The sequence below is a fragment of the Hippopotamus amphibius genome, chromosome 2 (assembly GCF_030028045.1).
Source record: "Hippopotamus amphibius kiboko isolate mHipAmp2 chromosome 2, mHipAmp2.hap2, whole genome shotgun sequence".
Taxonomy (NCBI): domain Eukaryota; kingdom Metazoa; phylum Chordata; class Mammalia; order Artiodactyla; family Hippopotamidae; genus Hippopotamus; species Hippopotamus amphibius.
This window is the reverse complement of record NC_080187.1, coordinates 228,106,005-228,129,659: the sequence shown is the minus strand read 5'-3', so window position 1 is coordinate 228,129,659 and position 23,655 is coordinate 228,106,005. Positions and strand designations below refer to the sequence as shown.

The 23,655-nt window shown below is 41.8% G+C and overlaps 2 protein-coding genes across 9 annotated transcripts in view; one reads left to right on the top strand and one right to left on the bottom strand.

Annotated features, from left to right (window-relative positions):
- Positions 1-1,873: 1,873 nt before the first annotated feature.
- DMAC2L (distal membrane arm assembly component 2 like) lies at positions 1,874-13,195 on the bottom strand. 7 transcript variants are annotated; one of them, XM_057723793.1, is made up of 5 exons: positions 13,078-13,195; positions 5,836-5,947; positions 4,699-4,907; positions 3,937-4,105; positions 1,874-2,156 (listed from the first exon to the last, which is right to left on the bottom strand). In XM_057723793.1, the coding sequence occupies exons 2-5, from the start codon at positions 5,940-5,942 to the stop codon at positions 2,042-2,044; spliced, it is 600 nt and encodes a 199-aa protein (XP_057579776.1). In that variant the 5' UTR covers positions 5,943-5,947; positions 13,078-13,195; the 3' UTR covers positions 1,874-2,041. The 7 variants fall into 7 exon arrangements, with proteins under 7 accessions (XP_057579776.1, XP_057579775.1, XP_057579779.1 ...); XM_057723792.1 differs by having other exon boundaries at positions 3,937-4,108; positions 13,078-13,096; XM_057723796.1 differs by lacking the exon at positions 13,078-13,195 and adding an exon at positions 12,814-12,921 and having other exon boundaries at positions 3,937-4,108.
- Positions 12,643-23,655, top strand: part of L2HGDH (L-2-hydroxyglutarate dehydrogenase) — a 44,151-nt gene continuing 33,138 nt past the window's right edge. Inside the window, exons 1-3 of one of the 2 annotated variants that reach the window (XM_057723790.1) lie at positions 12,643-13,196; positions 18,361-18,476; positions 19,270-19,421. In XM_057723790.1, the coding sequence (XP_057579773.1) occupies positions 13,057-13,196; positions 18,361-18,476; positions 19,270-19,421 (408 nt within the window). In that variant the 5' untranslated portion in view covers positions 12,643-13,056. Of the gene's footprint in view, positions 13,197-13,275; positions 13,320-18,360; positions 18,477-19,269; positions 19,422-23,655 lie in introns of those variants that run through there. The other variant, XM_057723789.1, reaches the window with a different exon arrangement.

Below are 23,655 nucleotides of genomic sequence, written 5' to 3'. Positions count from 1 at the left end.
ACACACACACGTGTGTATATATACCAACCTAACTAAAAGTTAACAACTAATAACAGACCAAAATGATATGGGGAATTCCTAGCTTTGTAACAGTGATACTTAAAATGATGACGTTTAATTAGCTCTGATTTGGCCTATTGCTCCTACACAAAAAGCTTTTTCATCCTTGTTGCCTGGACACAAGGGCCGCATGAAGCGAAGTCTGTTTCTTATTGCTCAGCCCCACTTCTGATTGATGTGCTATTTCCTAGCAGTTCTCAGCTATGGTTTTTAAAGATGTATTTTACTGCACCTGCAAAACATTTCTTCTGCACTCTCAGCTTACTGTTGTGTTCATTTTCTTCATGACAGGACTTGACCTTATTCACTTACTGCTAAGTAATCTACCAAACTCTGTTCAATAATTTTGGCTACCCCAGTCAGTTTACTGATATCCTGAGGCTTCTTGCATAGAGCTGATATTAGTCACAGTATAATCTAATTCTTGTTTTGCAGAATTGATTAAAATGACAAAGAAGGACATCCAACTTGTGCAAATAGTTTACATTTTGTGTTGCTCTTTTTTCTTACCCCCAGCAGGGTACTTGATGAGGCAGATGACTGCACCTGCCTAATCTATCCAGTAGTTTTAAAGACTACCATTCAGAGTAGAAAAGCAGCTCCAGACCAACCTGTGCTGAATCAGTTGCTTCACCACATAGTAATCAAACAAACCTGAAATGGAAGTGGTCATTTTCTTCCAATGAGTTCTATTAAATGTATGCTTATACTTAATTTAACCGTCTCTGTGATCCTTTCTTCATCATGGAATCACCACTGTTTCACATGAGACTGTTCTACATCCTTATCTTTTTTTTTTTATTTACTATTTTCTGATTTTTAAAATGACGGAATTATATTAGTAAAAAGTATATCATTTATGGTATGTGCTATTTATTTACATAAGCTGGTTTCTAAACACAACTAAAATTCATGTTTCTACTTTAATGCTGCATCATAAAAACTGTTTATTTTAAAATTATCTCCAGTCAAGGTTATAATCAATAGATTAATATTCAAACCAAACATGCAGAAATCCACAAATTGGCATATAAGTAACAATAATAGAATCAGGGCCATTTGAAGCAGGTAAAAATAAAGATCTGTTTTTATCTATTTATGATATCCTTTCTCACTGCTTTCTAGATGTAAAATGAATTTTGTGCTTACACTTTTCATGACGTCCCTGGCGCTCACGGGAAGTACTATCCCACATATGAGAGACTACAAATTCGTTTCTGATCGACATGTTAAATTTTTCTGTTTAAAGCAGTTTTTTAATTTAAGCAAAAAGTAAATATAGCTGTGTTGGCCTTCATCATTGTTTCCTCTGTTCTACTGCAGTCAGCAAAGCTATTTAAATCCAGCCAAGTATTTATGTCTAATTTTAATAAGACACTAGTCTAGGCCCACAAGATAAGACAAATTAGCCAGAAACTGTTCATTCAGAGAAAGGATGCGTGTTACAAGGAGCACAGGAATGCAGGACCGTGACAAATGCACGCGGACCCTGGGAAGCAATGTGAGGCCCCAGCAACCTCTGACTACTTTCAATGAATCTGCAGTTTAACTTTCAGCTTTTCCTAATTGTACCTTTATAGTAACATGCTTCAATAACTTTAAAGTAAAATGTAACAAGTTACTGTTTAAAAAATAAAGAGTATCTGTGTTGTGCATTTAAATCATTTTAAAGAACTCATGTATCTACATCAAGAGATATTTATATAGATATTGATATAAACTAAGGAATACATTAGAATTAAAATGGTGGCTGGTTTGCATTTTTCTTCAAATGATTTAATGTACATGAATTCTGACTTCTAACTTAGTATAATAACTTGAATCACGTCTGAGTGTTTATCTTCTACGTGATGGACTCTGCTGGAATGCTGTGATGTCCTTACAGTTCTGTTGATGATTATATAACATTTGTTGCTGTTTAGGATCAACATTTCAAATGATACTTCATACTGAAGTAAGACGCTTACTGAATATTATTATTTTACTTCAACTCTAATTTTAGTTCCAGAGAAGGCAGTGATGTTTTAAAGGCTTGGACAATTTTTTCTTTTTCTTTTACTCCAGGAAGATCACTTAAAAACAAATACTTGAGATTTCTGCAAAAAGAGAAATTTTTAAAAGTTAATTTAATTTGGCCTTTACTCTCTTAGCATTAAAAATAAACTTGCTTTATTGACTTTTAAAACAGTTACATGCAGAATATGTTCATATCATCTTACACTTTCAAAATGACTTTTAGAACAGTAGTCTTAGAGAACAACTTTACATGAAATTCATGCTAGGCGCTAAGCCGGACTTTGGAAAGTTTAGTTGTTCTGAATTACATCAATAATGCTGCTGAATTTTCCCAAATATTATATGTATATTATGGCATAGAACTCCTTTGCATGTTAAATATAAACTATGACATCAGTCATAGTGATGATTTTTTGAATCTGACACTTAAAGCAAAAATAAACAAGTGGGACTACATCAAATTGAAAAGCTTACGTATAGCAAAGGAAACCATCAACAAAATGAAAAGGAAACCTACAGAATGGGAGAAAATATTTGCAAATCATATATCTGATAATGAACTAATATCCAAAATATATAAAGAACTCAATAGCAACTCAATAGCAAAAACCCCCAACAGTCCAATTTTAAAAATGGGCAAAATATCTGAATAGACATTTTTCCAAAGAAGACATACAGATGGAGAACAGGTACAGGAAAAGATACTCTACGTCATTATCAGGGAAACATAAATCAAAACCACAATGAGATATCACCTTATACTGTTGTAAAAATGGCCATTATCAAAAACACTAGAAATAAGTGTTGGTGAGGATGTGGAGAAAAGGGAATCCTTGTGCACTGTTGGTGGGATTGTAAATTGGTGGTGATATGAAAAACAGTGTGGATGTTCCTCAAAAAATTAAAAATAGTAGAACTACTATGTGATCCAGCAATTCTACTTTTCAGTATTTATCTGAAGAAAACAAAAACACTAACTTGGAAAGATATCTGCACCCCCCGTGTGTTCACTGCAGCATTATTTATAATAGTCAAGATACAGAAACAACCTAAGTGCCCACTGATGGATTAATGGATAAAGAAAAGGTGGTATATGTATACAATGATGTAGTATTCAGCCATAAAAAATGAAATTCTGCATTGGCAACAACTTGGGTGGACCTCAAGGGCATTATGCTAAGTGAAATAAGTCAAAGAAAGACAAATACTGTATGATCTCTTATATGTGGAAGCTAAAAATAAGTAAATAAGCAAGGTCATGGATACACAGAACAGATTGGTGGTTGCCAAAGGCAGGGGGTAGGGAGTGAGAGAAATGGGTGAACGGTTTTATGTTTTTGGTTTTCGTTTTAGTAAATTGAATTTTTAAAATATGAATCTTAACCTAGAAAGGAAAAGAAACCGGTAAAGTTCTTAAAGGAACTCAAATTTCTATTAAAAGATGAAACCTTAAAGCCTAAACTAATGTAAGAGGTAACCAATCTAGCACTTTTGGTTCTAATGTTTAAGATCTCTCAAACTTCCTGTGATGCTGAGGGTACTGGCAGAAAGTGGGGGAAATTCCTTTAAAAGATGGGAAGTATAATAACTAATGCTTTTTGAGAGCCTTCTGTAATAGGAACCACGCTAGGTGCGTTATGTAGACCAAGTTTTTAAAAAGATGCTCCCTAAAAAATGCAATACAACCATAACATATTAAGGGTGATAAGCCGTTTAAAAATATTACAGCCGACAGTTAAGCCATTTTCTTAAATTACATTTTTCAGAATTAAGAAAAGACACCACCTCTCAACTGTTTTAAATTCCGATTACTCACCTTACCATCACGATCAAGTCTCCACTCTGGCACTGACCACCTACCTGAAATGATGCAAAGCAATGACACCTCTGTCTGTGATATTCCCACAGGAAATTATTTCCATTTCCAATATGCTTTTTTGTAAATTGTCAAGTTGACTAAGTCTCTCCAAACAGTTATCCTCAATATAGTGACATTTGCATAGCCTTATTTTTTCAACATGCTGTAGGCCTTCTGGGGGAAAAAAAGTACAGTTTAAGAAGCTGCTTTACCATTAAGAGGATCAACTATCCTAGTTTGCCCAGAACTGTTCTAGTTTTAGGACTGAAAGTCTTAAGTCCTAGGAAACCTCTTAGTCCCAGGAAAAAAAGAACGAGTATTCACCCTATTAACCACACAAGGTATTCACTATACAGGCTATGCGGATGGACAGGGCTGTTGTGCAGTCAGGGGCCCAATGCACTGGAGGAAGGAAATGTCACATAAGCAGAAGCTGTGTGGATATAATTATTTCTACATTAGTGAGGGTTTCTCAATGACAGAAGTTTGACAAAGATAGTTTGACAAACAAGGCCTTGAATTTTAAGTCAATAAAGCACAGAATAAAGGCATGTAGAGACAAGCTTAGTGAGGGGAGAAAGGGGAGGAAGGTACTTGTAACCTCTGTTTCATTTAAAAATAAATATCACACACAGGAAGAAACAAGCTGGACGGGACTGAAAAAGGCAAAAAGGACACACCTATGACTATAGCAGTGAGTCAACTGCAGCTAAATATCACAGCAAATCACCTGCATTTCCCGTAACAAAGGACAGGGGAGTTACCCATGTGATCGAATCCAATGCTCATGATACAAGAATCAGTGGCATCGATCGCCTGAATCTTGTATTTGTCCAGAGGGCCTGTCGGGAGGTGGCTGTAGTCCTTCTGCCACCTCTCCTGGCCGTGGTAGCGCACCATGGCCCCGCAGCGCAGCAGCCACTCAGACGCCGCCCTGTCAGGGCCAACCGCCCTGATGCGTTCATGATCCACTCTGCCGGTAAGAGGACAAACGCAGGTAGCTCTACTGTCATCCCTAGCTTCTTAACTGTGTTCACCAACATAAATGCAAAACAGCAACCACGTTTCACTTCATGTGATGAGGAGGGAGATAAGTATATCGGTGAAATCCACGTAAAGGAAACATTCGATGGCCCTACCTGCTACCTTTTGTGCTTTTATGTTCGCAAGTGAATTCTGTCAAGGCCTATTCTTATCTGAGTTTATCAGGCAGACGTGAGTCTTCGTTGATTCACAGGCAGCACAACGGCTTCACCCCAGGAGGCACTCAGTAACTGTGTATTGGTTGAATGACTACACTGGGTTCTCGTTTTTATTAATGATAAAAGATCAAAAAGGGAATAATTTTGAACCTTTGTTCAAATAAATGTTTTTAAGTGATATTTATTAATTTTTACATATGCCTTTTTCTCTAGTTAGTGGTATTAATGCTGCATTAAGCAACAAGGAGGTTAGTTTTGTCAGTTTCAAAATATTTCTAAGCATGCCACCAGCTAACTTTTTAAAAATGTGAGTTCCCTTGATAGTATTCAAAAGGTTAACTACACCCCTTAAGAAGCCAGAGAATAAAATATTCTAAAATTACATTTACTGAGCTTTTCTGATTATAAAAGTAATAAATGTTCATTTTAGAAAATTTGAAAGGCAATGAAAGGATGAATAAGAAGAATCAGTGGAGTCCTGCAACCCAGACAGTCACAGTTTATATTCTATAACCTATTTTTTTGGTCTTTATTCAATGCTTGTGTGTAAGTTTTACTTGTTTTAAGAGAAAATTAGGATTATACTGCACGCATGACACAAAAGACATTTGAAATATGGGAAATAATCACATTAGCTACAGGGAACTCATCAAGCTGTAACAATCCCCATGTGTCTTCACTTTAGTTAGAGTAACTTACTTATTAAATACTGCATTCAACCAGCCCCAGAAGTATCGGGAGTCACGTGACAGTGGGAGTTTCTTTAAGCCACAGTACTGCCGGGAAATTCTTCCAAACAACATCATTCGATCTAGACACATAAAACAGCGTTCATATTATATCATCAGCTGGCAGTCAGAGTCCCATACATACGGTACCTCACTTCACAAGTTCAGAGTCAATGCTCTTGTGCTGGTAAAGCTGACGGCTCACTTGCCACTCAATAGTTATTAAGCAAGTTACTCCTGTCTGTATGTTGGTCTCTCGTGCTGCAGAAACAAGAGGCAGAACTGGATGGTCTCTATGATTCCATCCAGCCTTGGCATTGTCACAGCTGTTCAATTGGAGTCCGCCTGCAGTGGTGCCACCTGGTGTCCATCCAGGCAATGCATCTACAAATTTACTGAAACCAGCTCTAGTCCCAATCTACCTTTCCACTATCAAAATGATACACTAAAGTCACCCAAGGAGCAATGTGTCAAGGTCACGATACTTACATCTGGGAAAGGAGAGGAGTCACGTAAATGTATCTTCCTATGACAAGGCTGCAAGCAGTGTCCCTAGAACGCTGCAAACCAGGAGCTATGCAAGGGCGCTCAGGAAAGACCGGGAAAGTAACTTCACCTGTTTGACCCTTGGTTTTCACATTTGTAAAATGAGAAGATTTGTTCAGATGATTTCCAGCTGTAAAAATCCATAACTATGAGTTGAGAAAGTGATTTCGGAAGTGGGTCTCAACCTGATTTATCTCAATTCAAGTTTCACTGACAGTGTACCAGGTGGGGGGAAATCAATCCATGAAACACGGTCTCTGCCTTTGAGGAGCTGACAACTTCAGGCAGACTGACGTGAGCTGAAACAAGTTACCAGGTAGTTAAGGTAAATGACAGAACCTGAAAAATACCGCAGAAGCGTGAAAACAAAGACAAACAAGGATTTCAACAGACACAGATGCCAGGAACAGGTAGGTCAGGTGCTTAGCTGAGGCAGAAGCGTTTAAGGCATGTTGCGGTTCCCTTGGCTTAGCACACGGGGTCATGAGAAGTGGAGGCAGATGTACACAGTCGCATCGGGAAGCGTCTCCCGCGATCAGCCAGCAAATCTGTCTTCTGCAGGTGGCTGTGAGTCACCGAGAATTTAGCACAGAGCCCTGGCACAGTGAGAACGATGCTTCCGGAACATTACTCAGCAGCATCAAGTTTGAGGGTCATTTACAGATGAGGAAGTTGAAGCCCTGACATTAAGTAATTGCTGACACCCTAAATCCTTTCTGGAACAAGGTGGGGTGTTAATAAATGCATGTGTTTAGAGCGACTTGCCCGATGTTTCGTGGCTAATAGAATAGATAGCGCTGAAACCTGAACCTAGTTTCCTCTTCACAGTCCAGGGCTCTTTCCTCGGTCTTTGATGATTCTAGAACTCAGGAAAAAGAAGAGGACTAGAGCGAGGCCTGAGTGGGAACCACCTCAGTGTGGAGGAAGTGCCCAAGGATGTTGAGGTTATGGAACAATGAGAGCTGAGGTCTGAGGACAGAACCGTGGGGTCATCTACTGCCCCCTTCACCCATTTTCCACCATCACTCTGTCTTCATCGCTGCAAACGTCTCTCCTGCTGCTTCCTCCCACATTCTCAGCCCTTCCCAGCTTTTGGTTAAATCTCTCTCCAGCTGTGCCCCACCTCAGTAACTCCTTTGGCCTGCCAACGTTATTTACAAATTGGAGCTTTCTGGCTTCAACTCAGGCTGTTCCCTCCATTTACCGTCCCTCCCCGCCCCCCAGAATCCTATGGCAATCTTTCCCAACCTCAAGACCTTACTCCAGTGCCATCTCCATCCATCCATTCACTCACGCAATAAGTATTTATGGAATGTCTGCTATCCTTAGTGTAAGAGAGTCAATGGCAAGATGAAAACGAAACAGAAAACGACAACAAAGAGAGAGGAAAACATGGTTCCTGTCCTCACAGGATGTGTAGTATATGTACCATGTGTGTATAGATGACATAAGCAAATGAATAACATGCCACACGATGTCTTAATGGAGGTATGGACAGGTTCTGTGAGAGCCTAGAGAAGGGAGTGAGGGATAGGCTTCATACCAGAGGTGTCTTTTGAGATGGGTCTCAAAGGATGATTAAGAGTTGCTAGTCAGGCAGAAAAAACAAAAGTACGCAGAGCAGAAGGAAGGGCAAGAGTCACATATTATTTCCATTTTTTTCAGCACCTAGCACAGCACCAACCCCTAATGCAAGTGTAATAAATATCTGGCAATTAATAATCTTCAATGGCTGTTACATTTTCATGCAGAAACCAGGGAAACTGTCATTAAGCAGGTAAATTAGAGAGGTTGGCGAAAACTGAAGTACTTTCACTTGATAAATTTTGGCCCATCTTGTATTTCAGCTTAAGGAAAAGGCCAAATTTACTTCAGCTTATGATCTCTAAAAATATTAGATATTATATTTATAAGTTAAACTTGAAAATTAAGTTTTTTGTTTGTTTTTTTAAATTGTATTTATTTATTTATTTTTATTGGCTGTGTTGGGGGCTACTCTTCATTGCAGTGCGAAGGCTTCATATTGAGGTGGCTTCTCTTGTCGCAGAGCACTAGCTCTAGGCACATGGGCTCAGTAGTTGTGGCTCGTGAGCTTTAGAGCACAGGCTCAGTAGCTGTGGTGCACGGGCTTCGTTGTTCCGTGGCATGTGGGATCTTCCCAGAGCAGGGCTCGAACCTGTGTCCCCTGCATTGGCAGGCAGATTCTTAACCACTGCGCCACCAGGGAAGCCCGAAAATTAAGTTTTTATTTAGCAATAAGTCCAAAAAACTAATTGGTAGGTTTCTGCATTCTCCACTGCGACTTTGTTGATCGATATTAAGAATTTCCGATGAATTTAAGCAGCTACCTCTGAAAATGCTTTCTAGAGGGAAAGAGGAGACCTCTGGTGGTGAGTTGGTGAATTTAGTTTTAAAAAATTAAAAGAAACCAGTTAAATGCAAGTTAAAAAATAACCACTAAATTACCGCTGTGATAAATAATCCAGGAATTAAATTTAAAAAATTCTTCTTATTATGATAACATGGCTTAGAGTCATAAGCTTGTAACAGATGTTTCTAAAAGTTGCTGTTATGTTTGTGACTTAGATAAGGCCAGACCTCTACAGTGTGACTCAAAATGGGATATGAAGTCCCCCAATTTGCATAAAAACAAGTTTTTTAAAAAAGTGGAAGTTCTTTTTTACATATTAAACATACTTATTTAGGTGGGCTATTCAAAAAGATGGCTAATTTAGTGGTCAAAAGACTGAACTAGCCCACTCATTCTTGAGGGCAGTAAAAGTGCGGGGAGAGGGGAGGGGTGGTATCAGAATTGGGGAGGTTTTTGTCCCAAATTATAACCCCAGTTCACTGCAAATCATCCACTATGGATGCCAATATTTATTCCTGAGGTGTCTAGAATCTAGTGAAACCGAACAACGGAGCAATTCCTTAGGAATTAGAAGCAAAGGTCCCAAAGCCACTCCTAGGCCAGTATCACCAGACACTCATTGAACCAGCTTCTCACAGATTCTGAGCTAGATGGGAGGTGAACACGAGTTCTTAGCTGAGGAGGGTGGTGGCGGAATACAACTGTCTCTAGCCGAAGACTTAACAGGGTGAAGGAATGCAAGGCGAGCTTTTGATTTGAGATTATCTAAGTGAAACAAATGAATGTACAGTCAAGCCTAGGGGAGAAGGTAAGCAGAGAAAACTTTATAAAAAGAGCATGTGTATCTTGAGTTCTTTCACTTTGCTAAACTAAGAAGCACGTGCTCAAAATCACCGTCGTAAAAAAGTCACTACTACCGGCTGACCCATGAAAGCCTGACCGCAGACCCTAGAATTGTATAATTCTGTACTCAGCCTAGTAGCAAATTCACTACATCCGTGTAATGGTTAAAATAAACAACAGTGACAGTAGGAAAAGCTGGTGACACTGAGGAGAGGCTGGGTCCCTCAGCACTGCTGCTGGGAAAGCGCACTGGTGCAGCCGCTGTGGAAAACAGCTTGGCACTTTCTTACAAGACTAACCGTGTGCTCATCATATGACCCAGCAACTGGACTCTTGGGCAGTTTTCCCAGAGAAACAAAAACAGGCTCACACAAAAAGCTGTGTGCTCACTTTCACAGCCGCTTTATTTGCAATCGCTAAAAGCTAGAAGTAACTCAGACGTCCTTCAATGGCTGAATGGTTAAACACGCGGTGGTACATTCATACCGTGAGCTCTCTCTCAGCAATAAGGAAGAGTAAACTAGCAAAACACGCAACAATTTGGATGGATCTCAAGGGATTATGCTGAGTGAAAATGCCAATTCCAGAAAGTTACACGCTATATAGTTCTGCTTATATAACATTATAACGTGACAAAATTTTAGAAAGGGAGAAGAGAATGGGGAAGAGGGTGCCTTGAGGAGGGAGGTGTAGTTATAAAAGGGCAACCGAGGGATCTTGGTGGTGATGGGGCTGTGTTGTAGCTTGCCTGTGGTGGATGTGAGAACCTACACATGGAGAATTCCCTGGCAGTCCAGTGGTCAGGACTCCACACTCTCACTGCCAAAAAAAAAGAATTTATACACGTGATAAAAACTATACAGAAGTAAATACACACACAAATGTAAAACTGGGGTTATCTGAATAAGATCCATGGGCTGTGTCAACGTCAATTTCCTGGTTATGTTATTGTACTATCCTTTTACAAGATGCTACCACTGGGGAAGACTAGGTAAAGGGTACACAGGATCTCTAATGTTTCTTACAACTGCATGGGAATCTACAAATAGCTCAAAACTAAAAAACTGAATTAAAAAAATAACTTATTTTTTTCATTTGTGACAAGCAAGCAACATTCCATATTATTTTCACAAATAAAGAAAATACGTGGATTCCCTGGTGGTACAGTGGTTAAGAATCTGCCTGCCAGTGTAGGGGACAAGGGTTCAATCCCTGCTCCGGGGAGATCCCACATGCTACAGAGCAGCTAAGCCGGTGCACCACGACTACTGAGCCCGTGTGCCACACTACTGAAGCCCACGCGCCTAGAGCCTGTGCTCCACAACAAGAGAAGCCACCACGAGAAGCCTGCAGCTCGCAGCAACTAGAGAAGGCCCACTTGCAGCAACGAAAGAAGACCCAGCACAGCCAATAAATTAAATAAATAAATTAAATTAAAAAATATGTACAACTGTCCAGGTGATAAAAACCATATAAACATAATAAAAGCCATCATTTTATGGAGCACTTCACTGTGCTAAACATCTGATGAGCCTTATCGCATGTGACCCGCACAAAAGTCCTCTGAGGGAGACCCTATTACTCCTAGTTCACAGAGGAGGGTCTAAGGCAAAGAGGTGAAACGACTTCCCCAAGCTACCCCACGAATACCTGGAGCCAACTTCGGACATGCAAGTGTAAGTTGTTCCAGCAATAAAGCTGCATCATTATATATGTGTTTTGTCCAGCTGTCCTGACCCTAAAAATCAAACAACTTCCATCAAGCACAGAGAACAAGAGTTAGTTAAACAGGCGTGGTGACAGCGGATCACGTAATTTAACACTGGTCTTTTATAGATCACACGGCCCACTTCCCTCATTTTACAGATACACAGTGGGGTGGAGTGACCTGCACAGGTGAGTCGCTGCTCCCAGGCCCGCATAGCATATCTAACACTGTATCTCAGCCCAGGAATTTTTCAAAAATGGATAAAGATGTGGCATATATATACAATGGAATATCACTCAGCCATAAAAAGGAATGAAATGGAGCCATATGTAATGAGGTGAATGGACCTAGAGTCTGTCCTACAGAGTGAAGTAAGCCAGAAAAACAAATACCATATGCTAACATATATATGGAATCTAAAAAAATGGTACTGATGAACCCAGTGACAGGGCAAGAATAAGGATGCAGATGCAGAGAATGGACTGGAGGACACAGGGTTGGGGGGCCAAGGGGAGAAGGGGAAGCTAGGACGAAGTGAGAGAGTAGCATAGACATATATACACTACCAACTGTAAAACAGATAGCTAGTGGGAAGCTGCTGTATAACAAAGGGAGATCAACTCGATGGGAGATGCCTTAGAGGGCCAGGACAGTGAGGGTGGTAGGCAGTCGCGGGAGGGAGGGGATATGGGGATATGTGTATAAATACAGCTGATTCACTTGGTGTACCTCAAAAGCTGGTACAAGAGTGTAAAGCAATTATATTCCAATAAAGAGCTTAAAAAAAAAAAAGGAACTAGACTGCTAAACGACGGCAGAAACCGAGACGTCTGGTTCACCCAGGCGCTCCGCAATTACAGGACCAGCAAATGAACGCATGACGCGCTGGGAGTCGCCTATGTGGAAGTCCCTAAGCCTGCAGGCTATCAGGCGTTGCCATGACAGCGCCTCCATCCGGAGAGGGCTGGGGCTGGACAGCGAGCCCCCCTTGAGCGGGCACTCCACTCGCTGCTAGCGCGCTGCACACCGCCGTGCCCTGCAAGGGGCCTCGAGGGACACGCGGCCGGGCCTCGAGGGGGCGGGGCCTAGGGGCGGAGCCTCGAGTGGCACCGGGCGGGACCGAGAGGGGCGGGGATTAGGGAGGAGCCACGAGTGGCGCCGGGTGGGGCCGAGAGGGGCGGGGCCTAGGGGCGGAGCCTCGAGGGGCGCCGGGCGGGGCCGAGAGAGGGCGGGACCTAGAGGGGCGGGGCCTGGCGGCACGAAGGAAGGCCGATGGGCCTGGCCAAACCAGAGTTTTCACCGTAATTATCGCCAGGCTTTCTGCCGCGGCCCCGAGTCCGCTCGGCGGGGAAGGTCGAGGACGCGCGGCTCGGCGGGCCAGATTTTCAGTCCGCCTAGGGACGAGCGAAGGGAGAGGGCAGAGGGCAACCCCCCCCCCCCACCCGGCGCCGCCCCACTCGGGACCTGGCTGCTCTACTCACAGGGTCGGAAGGAGGGAGCGGGCCCGCGTCCCTAGCGTCGACGGCGGCGCCGGCCTGCCCTCCGCCCTCCGCCCTCCGCCGCGCGCGTCCATTGGCCACGGGCGCTGCGCTCACGTGGCGCGAAGGCGCGCGCCCATTGGCCCCTGCGTGGGGGGCGGGGCGGGGCGGGGGGGCGCCGAGACCTGCGCCGCGCGGGGCTCGCGGGTCGGCTTCTGGGCCGCAGGCAGGGTTGCGGGCGCGGGGATGGCGCCGGCGCTGCGCTACCTGGGCGGCGTCTGCGGGCGGGCCCGCGCGGGCCTTCCCGGGGACCGCTCCGCGGCGTGCGCGCCCGCGCCGGGGAGGCGCTGGCTGCCGTGCCAGGGCGGCCGCAGGGCGCGCAGCAGGTGAGTGGCGGCGGGCCGGGCCTCGCGCCCGCGCCGCGTCCCTGCCCCCGGCGGGGGAGCGCGTCGGGCCCCGGGAGCCGGCGCTCCAGCCGCGATGCCGGGCGCTGCCTGCCCGGAGCCTTCGTAGGTCTGCGGGCGAGGGGGGCGGGACGAGCAAGGCGGCGCCGGGGAGAGGCCGGCGGCTGCCTCCCGGGCGGCTCTGGGCGGGCTCCCCCAGCCCCGCGGATGGGGCTCCGCGGTGGCGGGGTCCCCGCCTCTCGGCCGAGCGGTCGCCTGCAGGCCCAGCGCCGTCGCAGGACGCGGGTTTGTGGGCGGGCCTCCCCGACGGGAGCGGGAGCGGCCGCCCCGGGAGAAGCGCCCCGTCGGCCACCCGCCGCGCGGAGCCCGGCGTCCTGTGACGTGACGTGTGGAGGCCACGCCCGGAGCTCTGCCCCACCCGCGGTGGGGGGGCGGCCTCCGCGAAGGTGTCCGAGCGGGACGGGGCTTGGCGGGTCGGGACCTAGAAGGCGGGCGAGACGAGCGGGGCCCGGGCTCCGCGGGGAGGCGGCGGCGCGGCCTGAGTCCGGAGAGGGGCTGCGCGGCGGCCGAGGGCGGCCGCGCACGTGGTCGTCCGTCCCCGGCGCGCGGGCGGCTCCCGCCTGCCCTGCAGGACGCGCTCGCTGGTGTCCCGGATGTCAGTTCTGGCTGCGGTGGATGAGCGCATCGAAGGGGGGCCGCAGGGGGACGGGATGTGTGGTTCACCGTGGGAGTGTGTAGACCGTTCTTCTGGGACGCTTTTCTTAGGGAAGAAAAGCAAGGTTGGCAAAGGTTTTGTTTTGGAATGATGATAGATCCATGGGACGTTGCAGAAAAACCAGAGAACTCTCATGGACCCTTCTTCACCCCATTTACCCCAACAGCATCTTGCATAGCTGTAATAACAGTGTCAAAACCAGGAAATGGACGTTAGCACGATCCACAGACCTTGTTCAGATTCTCATCAGATTTACAAACACTGGTTTTTTTTTTAAATTGCTTTACTACTTATAGACCTTTATTCTATATAACATTTAGTATCTTAAAATACTATTTTGAAAATATTACTGAAATTACATGAGGTAGATAGGTTTGGGGGAGATTTACTTCTTTGTGATTTTGAGTTTTCCCATCCGTGAACTTGGCATATCTTTTAATTTATGCATACTCATTTAATAGAGTTTAAACTTTTTCTCTGTGAAGTTCTTTTTTCTTAGGTTAATTCTTAGACTCCCTTATTGCTTTGTTGCTATTGTAAATACTATCTTACATTATTCTTTCAGCTGAATCTTACCAGTATAGAAGATGCTTTTTTGTACTTCTAATCCAGTTTTGGAACCTGGTTCACATGCGCTTCATAAAATGAGTTAGGGAGTTTTCAGCCTTTCAGATTTTTTTGTAACATCTTTGATGTTAGAGATTATCCATTCCCTTGAAAGTTTGGTAAAATTTGCGTGTGTGGGTGGGTGGGTGGGTGGGAGGGATTAGGTAGAAAGCTTTTGATGACTATTTTAATGTATAGTGATTGATTCAAATTTTCTGTTTCTTCTTGCCTCAATAATTTTGCCTGAGGAATCCTCCACCTCATTTCATCTATGTTATCAAATTTATTAGCATGTACATCTTCATGATACTCTTTGATTATGCTTAAGATCCTTGTTGTCTCTGTACGTATTTTTTCCTTATTATTCTGTTTTATTTATTGGTGTCATCTCACTTTTTTTCCCCATTACTCTTGCCAGAGGTTTGTCTATATTATAAATCTTTTCAAATAAAAGGTTTTTCTTATTTATTATATTTTGTTATATATTTGTTTTGTATATTATATATATGTTTATATGTACTTTTTCTTTATTTAACTTCTTCAGTTGATGACTTATTAATTTTTGGTACAGGAGTCTTTTTAGGAGTGTCTCTTGCATGTTAAAATTCCTATAGCCTTATTTACCCAAGAATATCTTTATTGAACCCTCATATTTAATTGGGATAGTTTGACTCTAGGTTAGAGTCTTTTTTTCTCCTTGAAAGTAATGCTCCATTACCTTCTTGATTTCACTGTCACAATTTAGAAATCTGATGTCAAGTGAATTCATGGGTTTTTTTTTTAATTTTTATTTTATATTGGAGCATAGTTGATTAACAATGTGTTAGTTTCAGGTGTACAGCAAAGTGATTCAGTTATACATATACATGTATCTATTCTTTTTCAAATTCTCTTCCCATTTAGCTTATTAAAGAATATTGAGCCGTGTTCCCTGTACTATACAGTAGGTCCTTGTTGGTTATCTGTTTTAAATATAGCAATGTGTACATGCCAATCCCAAACTCCCAATCTATCTGCCTCCCAGGTAACCATAAGTTCAGTTCTCTAAGTCTGTGAGTCTGTTTCTGTTTTGTAAATAAGTTCATTTGTATCTTTTTTTTAGATTCATATGTAAGCAATATCATATGATACTTGTATAATAATCTCCAGGTCCATCCATGTTGCTGCACATGGCATTATTTCATTCTTTTTAATGGCTGAGTAATATTCCATTGTATATGTACCACATCTTTATCCATTCATCTGTAGATGGATAGTTAGGTTGCTTTCATGCCTTGGCTATTGTAAACAGAGCTGCAGTGAACATTGGGGTGCATGTATTCTTTTGAACTATGTTTTTCTCCAGATATATGCCCAGGAGTGGAATTGCTGGATCGTATGGTAGCTCTGTTTTAGTTTCTTAAGCAACCTCCATACTGTTCTCCATAGTGGCTGTACCAATTTACATTCCCAACAACCAGTGTAAGAAGGTTCCCTTTTCTCCACACCCTCTCCAGCAGTTACTGTTCGTAAATTTTTTGATGATGGCCATTCTGACTGGTGTGAGGTGATATCTCATTGTAGTTTTGATTTGCATTTCTCTAATAATTACTGATGTTGAGCATCTTTTCATGTGCCTGTTGGCCATCTGTGTGTCTTTTTTGGAGAAATGTCTCTTTAGATCTTCTGCCCATTTTTGTTTTGGGTTGTTTGTTCTTTTGATATTGAGCTGCATGAGCTGTTTGTAAATTTTGGAGACTAATCCCTTGTTGGTTGCATCATTTGCAAATATTTTCTCCCATTCAGTAGGTTGTCTTTTCGTTTTGTTCATGGTTTCCTTTGCTGTTACATGCACTTATTTGTGTGTGGGTTTCTCTGCATTTTAATCACATGTGTTTATTGTGTAACTGCCACTGCGATTAAGAAACAGAAATGTTCCATCAATACAGAAACTGTTACCTACCCCTTTATATTTACATCCCATCTCTCCACCCTTTCTAACCCTTGGCAACCACGAATCTGTTTTTCAGCTCTATAACTATGTCATTTTGAGAATGTTACGTAAGTGGAATCACACAGTATGTAACCTTTTGAGATTGGCTTTTTTTCATGCGGCATAATGTCCTTGTGATCCATCTAAAGTGTTGCCTAGGTTTATAGCGGGTTCCATTTAATTGTTGAGTAGCAGTCTGTGGTGTGGATGTATCAGAGTTTGTTTAACCACTCACCAGTTGAATGGTATCTGGGCTGTTTCAGTTTTTGGTTATCATGAATAAACCTGCTGTGAGCACTTATGCACAGGTTTTTGTAGGAACATACATTTTCATTTCTCTGGAATAAATGCCAAAGAGTGCAGTTGCCAAAACATATAGTAAGCACATATTTAGATTTTTAGGAAACTGCCATACTCTTTTTCCAGAGTGGCTGTACTATTTTACATTCCTACCAGTAATGTGTGAATTGATCCACTTCCTCTCATCCTCACCAGTGTTTTGGTGTTATCACTTTAAAAAAAAAAAAGCCATTTCTGATAGGGGCATAGTGTTATCTCATTGTAGTTTTAGTTTGCATTTTCCGAATGACTAAAGGTATTGACCATATTTTCATATACTTATTCACCATCCATATATCTTTCCTCTTTGATGAAATGTTTGTTCCTATCTTTTGCCCATTCTCTAAATGACTTGTTTGGAGAGTTCTTGATAGTATTGGGTTGGCCAAAAAGTTCATTCGGTTTTAAGTAAAAATGAAAGACACATTTTTCATTTTCACGAAGAACTTTATTGAACAGTGTGTTCACTAACCAAACTTTTTGGCTAACCCAAAATGTAGTTGAGTCCCTTGTCAGATATATGGTTTGTAAGTGTTTTCTCCGTATTTGTTAATTGTCTTTTTATCCTCTTAAGAGAGTCTTTTGCAGAGCAAAAGTTTTTGATTTGGATGAAATCTAGCTTATCAGCTTTTTTCTTCTATGGATCATGCTTTTGGTGTGACCTCTTCAAGTAGCCCTAGATACCAAAGATTTTCTCCTGTGTTTTCTTCTAAAAGTTTTATTGTGAATATTTGATGATATTTAAAACTGAATTTTTTGTTCTATGTGTGTTTTAAAGAGCCCTTTTAGAAATAACATATTGAAATATTTACAGATGATGTTTAGGATTTAGATCAAAAGAATATAATGCAGGAGGGGTGAAAAAAATAAATAAGTGGGGTGAAGAAGCAAGATTGGCCACATTCCTGTGAAACCTAGATTTGTTGTCCATGAGATCAATGCTAATGGTAATCTTTTAAGCTTCTCATTGAGGAGTTAGATAGACTGTACATACCCTTTCTAATTTTTTAAATGATTGTGTAATCAGAGTTATCATGACTAAAACCAGTTCTGAGCCCATTTCTGGACCATTTATTTCCTTAAGACATGATGTTCTCACTGACTGTTTCCTGCTCAGCAGAATAAAAAATTTATAAATTCTTGTACACTAAGGTGTTAAAGACTTAATGTTAACTTATCCTCAAGAACACTGCACTTGAATTTTTAAAGAATAGATGGTAGAGGAGAGCGTGATACTTAACAGAGTAATCACTGTTTTGTCCAGCTCAGGCAGAGTATTATAGAGCAGCTTGGGCAACTAGCCACTCTGCCTGCTGGCTGTGGCTGATGATACATGCATGTGGCTTTTGAAGGTTTCTTCATTAGTATAAAGGCAAGTATCACAAAGCCCAATAAATGTTTGATTTTAATGATTACTAATTCATAGTTTAATTGTCCATTGATGATGAAAATGTGAAGTTTGATAAAGTCTATTGTAAACATGCATTTCTTTAAAGGTGGCTTTCTCTTTAAAGCTTTTTTGATGTAGTCATTGTTGGTGGCGGAATTGTGGGGCTTGCCTCTGCCAGAGCACTCATCCTGAGACATCCAGCACTTTCCATTGGTGTTCTGGAAAAGGAGAAAGATTTAGGTATGTATGTTATCAGTGTTGCTTAATGAGTACCTGTGCATTTTGTCAGTTCTGCCTCTTTCATGCTAAATGTTAGGACTTGGGTGTAGGTGATTGATTTGCGAGGTTGTCCGAGGAGGCAGGAGTGAGGAGGTAGGGAGAGTAAAGAGGGAAGGAGGGGCTTCCTAGGTGGCGCAGTGGTTAAGAATCCGCCTGCCAATGCAGGGGACACAGGTTCGATCCCTGCTCCAGGAAGATCCCACATGCCTCGGAGCAACGAAGCCCGTGTGCCAAAAAAAAAAAAAAAAAAAAAAAAGAGGGAAGGAGGAAAAACCTTGTGAGGGTGCATTCTCCAGGTTGCAGCTGTGAGCTCGATTCCACTGAGACCTCGGAGGAGCTCCCTAATGTTTCCCAGGATTGTGCTCATTTATCCATCAGCTTCTGTCCCTCGGGTGGAGGATTGTCCCTAGGGAGGTTGAGTCCCTCTGCGCCCCAAAATTAGAGAAGGCCCGGGGCAGAGGCCCGGGGCAGAAGGCAGAGAGCTGTAGTGGGCGCTTGAAGTGGTTTGCTGGTGGTGAGGGGTGAGTTTGTGCACCAAAGGTGTAGCTGGAAACAGAGATGGGCTGGAGGAGTGTGACACAGTCACCATGGTTGGCTGCTAGGGGAAGCTACCAGTGCTCTGACTATAAGAACAAACTCAGGCAGAATTTTAAATAGTGGTCTCTAATAGCGTCAACTGTAAGTGTGTTCCCCCACTCCTTAGGTTTTGAATGAGTCTTGTACTTCCTCTTAACCTGTTTCTCTTCTTCTATAGCTGTTCATCAGACTGGACATAACAGCGGTGTCATACATAGTGGAATTTATTATAAACCTGCCTCTCTGAAAGCTAAATTGTGTGTACAAGGTGCTGCCCTCATCTATGAGTACTGTAACCAAAAGGGAATTTCCTACAAGCAATGTGGCAAGGTATGGCATTTTCCTAGGGCCTTGACTTACTTATAAATAGCATTTTCTTAGTAATCTTTAATGTTGATTAAGAAAAGTACCTGCCTTTTCTTTCTTTGTATCCATGTAATTTGCAAAATCTAGACATTTCATGTAAATGGGGTCATGCAGTATGTTGTCTTTTGTGATTGGCTGCTTTCATTTAGCATAGTGTTTTCAAGGTTCATTCATCTTGAGGCATACGTCCGCACTTCATTTCTCTTTGTACTCCATTGTACTGCTGGGCCACGTTTTGTTTATCCGTTTCTCAGTTGATGGACATTTGGGTTGTTTCTACTTTTTGGCTGCTATGAATAATGCTGCCATGAACATTCGTGTACAAGTTTATATACGGACCTGTGTTTTCATTGCTGTCGGGTATACACCTAGGTGTGGAGTTGCTGGGTTATATGGTAACTACATGTTCAACAATTTGAAGAATTGCCAAACTGTTTTCCAAAGTGCTGTACTATTTTACATCCCTGTCAGCAGTTAATGAGGATTCCAGTATCCTCACATCTTCATGAACACCTGTTATTGTCTGTTTTATTTTACACATCCTAGAGGATGTGAAGTGCTGTATTGTTGTGGGGTTTATGTAATTAAACATAGTAATTAATGATGTTAAGCATCTTTTCATATACTTATTGGCCATTCATGTATCTTCTTTGCAAAAATATCAATATCTATTCAAATCTTTTGCCCATTTTAAAATTGAGTTGTCTTTTTATTGTTGAGTTCTATGTGTTATTTATATATTCTTAATATAGTCCCTTATCAGCTATATGATATTTACTAAAATACTACTAAAATATTAAAATATATATTTTCATTTTTAAATAAAATAATAGTAATAGTAATGATAGTGTTTTAAATATTACTAAATATTTTCTTCTATAGATTTTTGCTTTCTTTTTTTTAAAAAATTTATTTATTTATTTATTTTTGGCTGCATCGGGTCTTAGTTGCGGCATCTGGGGTATTTTGTTGCACGCAGGCTCCTCGCTGTGGTGTGTGGGCTTCTCCTCAGTTGTGGTGCACGGGCTCCTCTCTAGCTGTGGCATCACGTTTTCTCTCTCTAGATGTGGCGTATGGGCTGTGTAGTTTGCGGTATGCGGGCTCTCTAGTTGAGGCATGTGGGCTCAGTAGTTGTGGTGCGTGGGCCGCAACCAGGGATCAAGCCCGTGTCCCCTGCATTGGAGGGTGGATTCTTTACCACTGCACCACCAGGGAAGTCCCTCTTTTACTTTCTTGATGGTATCCTTTGAAGTACAGAGACTTTAAATTTTGATGAAGTCGAGTTTATCTTTTTCTTTCTTTTGTTTTTGTACTTTTAGTGTCATATCTAAGATATCATTGCCTAACTTTAGATCCTGAAAATTTGCTCCTGCATTTTCTCCCTAAATGTCAAAGCTTTAGCTCTGACATTCAGGTCTGTGATCCTTTTCTCCCCCAAATGAATTGGTTTAATTCTGAGCACTATAGAACTGTAGCTAGAACAAAGACTGAAGAACAGAGTTTGGCAGGATTCTGGGCTGGGCTTACGCTGACCACACAGCTAAGGTAGCAATGGCTGAATGAGAAGAACTAAAGAGAAGATGAGCCACTGTATGATTTCATTTCTTTAAACTATAACAAAAGTTTGTTCTTAAACTTACAGAGCAAGCGTCAAGACAACACTTCATTCTAACTATAGGTGGCAACAGATGTTATGGCAGGGAATCCAGTTGTTTAAAAAGGAATGGAATTAGGGATCACCATGGCTCCTGGCACAAGGACCAGCTTCCTTTTTGACAGATATCTTTTTTTTTTTTTTTTTTTTTTTTTTTGGGGCACACGGGCTTAGTTGCTCCGCGGCATGTGGGATCTTCCTGGAGCAGGGATTGAACTCATGTCCTCTACATTGGCAGGCGGATTCCCAACCACTGCGCCACCTAGGAAGCCCTGACAGATATCTTGATCCCGGGGGGCCTTCCCTGCAGCCTTCTGCTTCTCTCTTTGTTTCTGCTTGAGGGCCTTACGTCCTCATCCAGCTCCTTGGCCTGCTCCTTGGGCTGCTCCAGGTGCCTCTTACCACCTTTGCAGTTGGCCTGCTGCCCCTTCCCCAGACCCCACCACCAGAAGCAGCGCTCCCATCCCCACCCCCTGCACGTGTTCCTCCAGCGTAGGTTCACTGTTTAATTAATTTTGATGTATGGTGTGAGGAAGGGGTCTAACGTCATTCTTTTGCATGTGGATATCCAGTTGTCTCAGCACCATTTGTTGAAAAGACTATTCTTTCTACATTGTTTTGGCACCTGTATCAAACATCGGTGGAGGATAAATGTAAGAAGGTTTGTTTAGAATTCTCAATTCTATTCCATTGATGTGTGTCTATTGTTATGCTAGTACCAAACGTGTTTACTGTAGCTCTTTATTTCTTGAAATCAGGGAGTCCTCCAACGTTGTTCTTTTTCAAAAATGTTTTGACTATTCTGGGTCCCTTGTATTTGCATATGAATTTTAGGGTCAGTTTGGCAGTTTCTCCAAAAAGGCAGCTGGAATTTTTGATAGAGATTATATTGAATCTATAAATCAACGGAGTATTGCCATCTTAACAGTATTAAATTTTGCAACCCATGAACTTGGGATGTCTTCCCATTTATTTAGATCTTCTTGAATTTCTTTCAACAGTGTTTTTTATTTTTCGCTGTGTAGATCTGATACATCTTTTGTTAATTTTATTCCTTGATAGTTTATTCTTCCTGGTGCTTTTGTGAGGGGAGTTGTTTTCTTCATTTCCGTTCGGTTTATTCACTGCTACTGTGTAGGGTAGGGTTGGTTTTGTGTGTTGGTCTTTATCCTTCAAGTTTGCTGAACTCATTTCTCAGTCTCATGTTTTGTGTGTGTGTGTGTGTGTGTGTGTGTGTGTGTGTGTTGGGGGGCGGGGATTCCTTAGGATTTTCTACATGCAGGATCACTTCATCTGCAGATAAGATGGTTTTACTTTTTTTCAGCTGGATATTTTTTTCTCGCCTAATTTACCTGGGTAGATGCTCTAATACAGTGTGGAAGAGAAGTCTTGAAAGTGGATGTCCTTGTGTCGTTCCTGATTTTAGGAAAAAAGCATTCCGTTTTTCATTATTAAATATAATGCTAGCTGTGGGTGTTTTGCAGGTGCCCTTTATCAGACTGAGGAAGTTCCTTCTTACCTGTAGTTTGTTGAGTGTTTTTAATCTGAAAAGGTGTTGGATTTTCTCAAATACCTTTTCTATGTCTATTGAGGTAGTCATGTGGTTTTTGTCCTTTATTCTGTTGATATGAATTTATTGCATTAATTGACTTTTGGATGTTAAATAGATCTTGCATTCATGCAATAAATCTCACTTGGTCATGGTATAAAATCCTTTTCCTATGTTGCTGCATTCAGTATACTAGTATTTTGTTCAGAATTTTTGTATAAATAGTCATAAGGGATTTGATATGCAGTATTGTTTTTCTTTGATGTCTTTGTCTCGTTTGTGAGTTAACTGGCCTCAGAATTAGGAAGTGTTCCCGTCTCCACTGTTTTTTGGAAGAGTTTATGAAGAATTGGTATTAATTCTTCTTTAAACATTTGGTAGCATTCATGAGGCCTGAGTTGTTAAAGTTACTGATTCTTTTCCTCTACTTGTTATGGGTCTGTTCAGATATTCTTTTCCTTCATAAGTCAGTTTCAAAAGTTTGTGTCTTTCTAAGAATTTTCCCATTTCCTGTAGGTTATCTAATTTGTTGGCATACAGTTGTTCAAAGCATTTCCTTATAACTCTACTCCATGTAATTTTTAAGAATAAAAGTTCATTGTCACCATTAAAGAGGCAATGAAGATTTTTTTTAATGATATGGGAAAATGGTCCTAACATAGTGTTAAGTAAAAAAAGCAAGATATAAAACTGTATTTGCAGTTTTAATAGTTGAGTTATGAGTTTATGAGTTCTTTTTTTTACTTTTAATCCTTTAAGCCAAAGGAACCAGCCAACATCCACTGAACACCTTTGAGAAACATTCCAGGCCCCATGCCTGCCGGTAGGATGATTTTGAGCTTTGTAACGCCTACTTCTTTGTGGAGCCTTGAACACTGCTTCATATTCCCTCTTCACATCAAATCACAGCATTGCTTTTAACCCATCTCAGCTCAGCTCCAGGTATTAATTTATAGATTGCTGCTTCCAGGCCACAGTGGTGTTAATGTGACTTA

Coding starts and splice junctions, on each gene's coding strand:
- DMAC2L (XM_057723794.1), bottom strand. CDS start 5,957: ATGTGTCTAGATCGAATGATGTTGTTTGGAAGAATTTCCCGGCAGTAC. Junction 4,908..5,835: donor TTGAATGCAGTATTTAATAA/GTAAGTTACTCT, acceptor TCTTACCGGCAG/AGTGGATCATGAACGCATCA. Junction 2,157..3,936: donor ATTGCTTTGCATCATTTCAG/GTAGGTGGTCAG, acceptor CTCTTTTTGCAG/AAATCTCAAGTATTTGTTTT.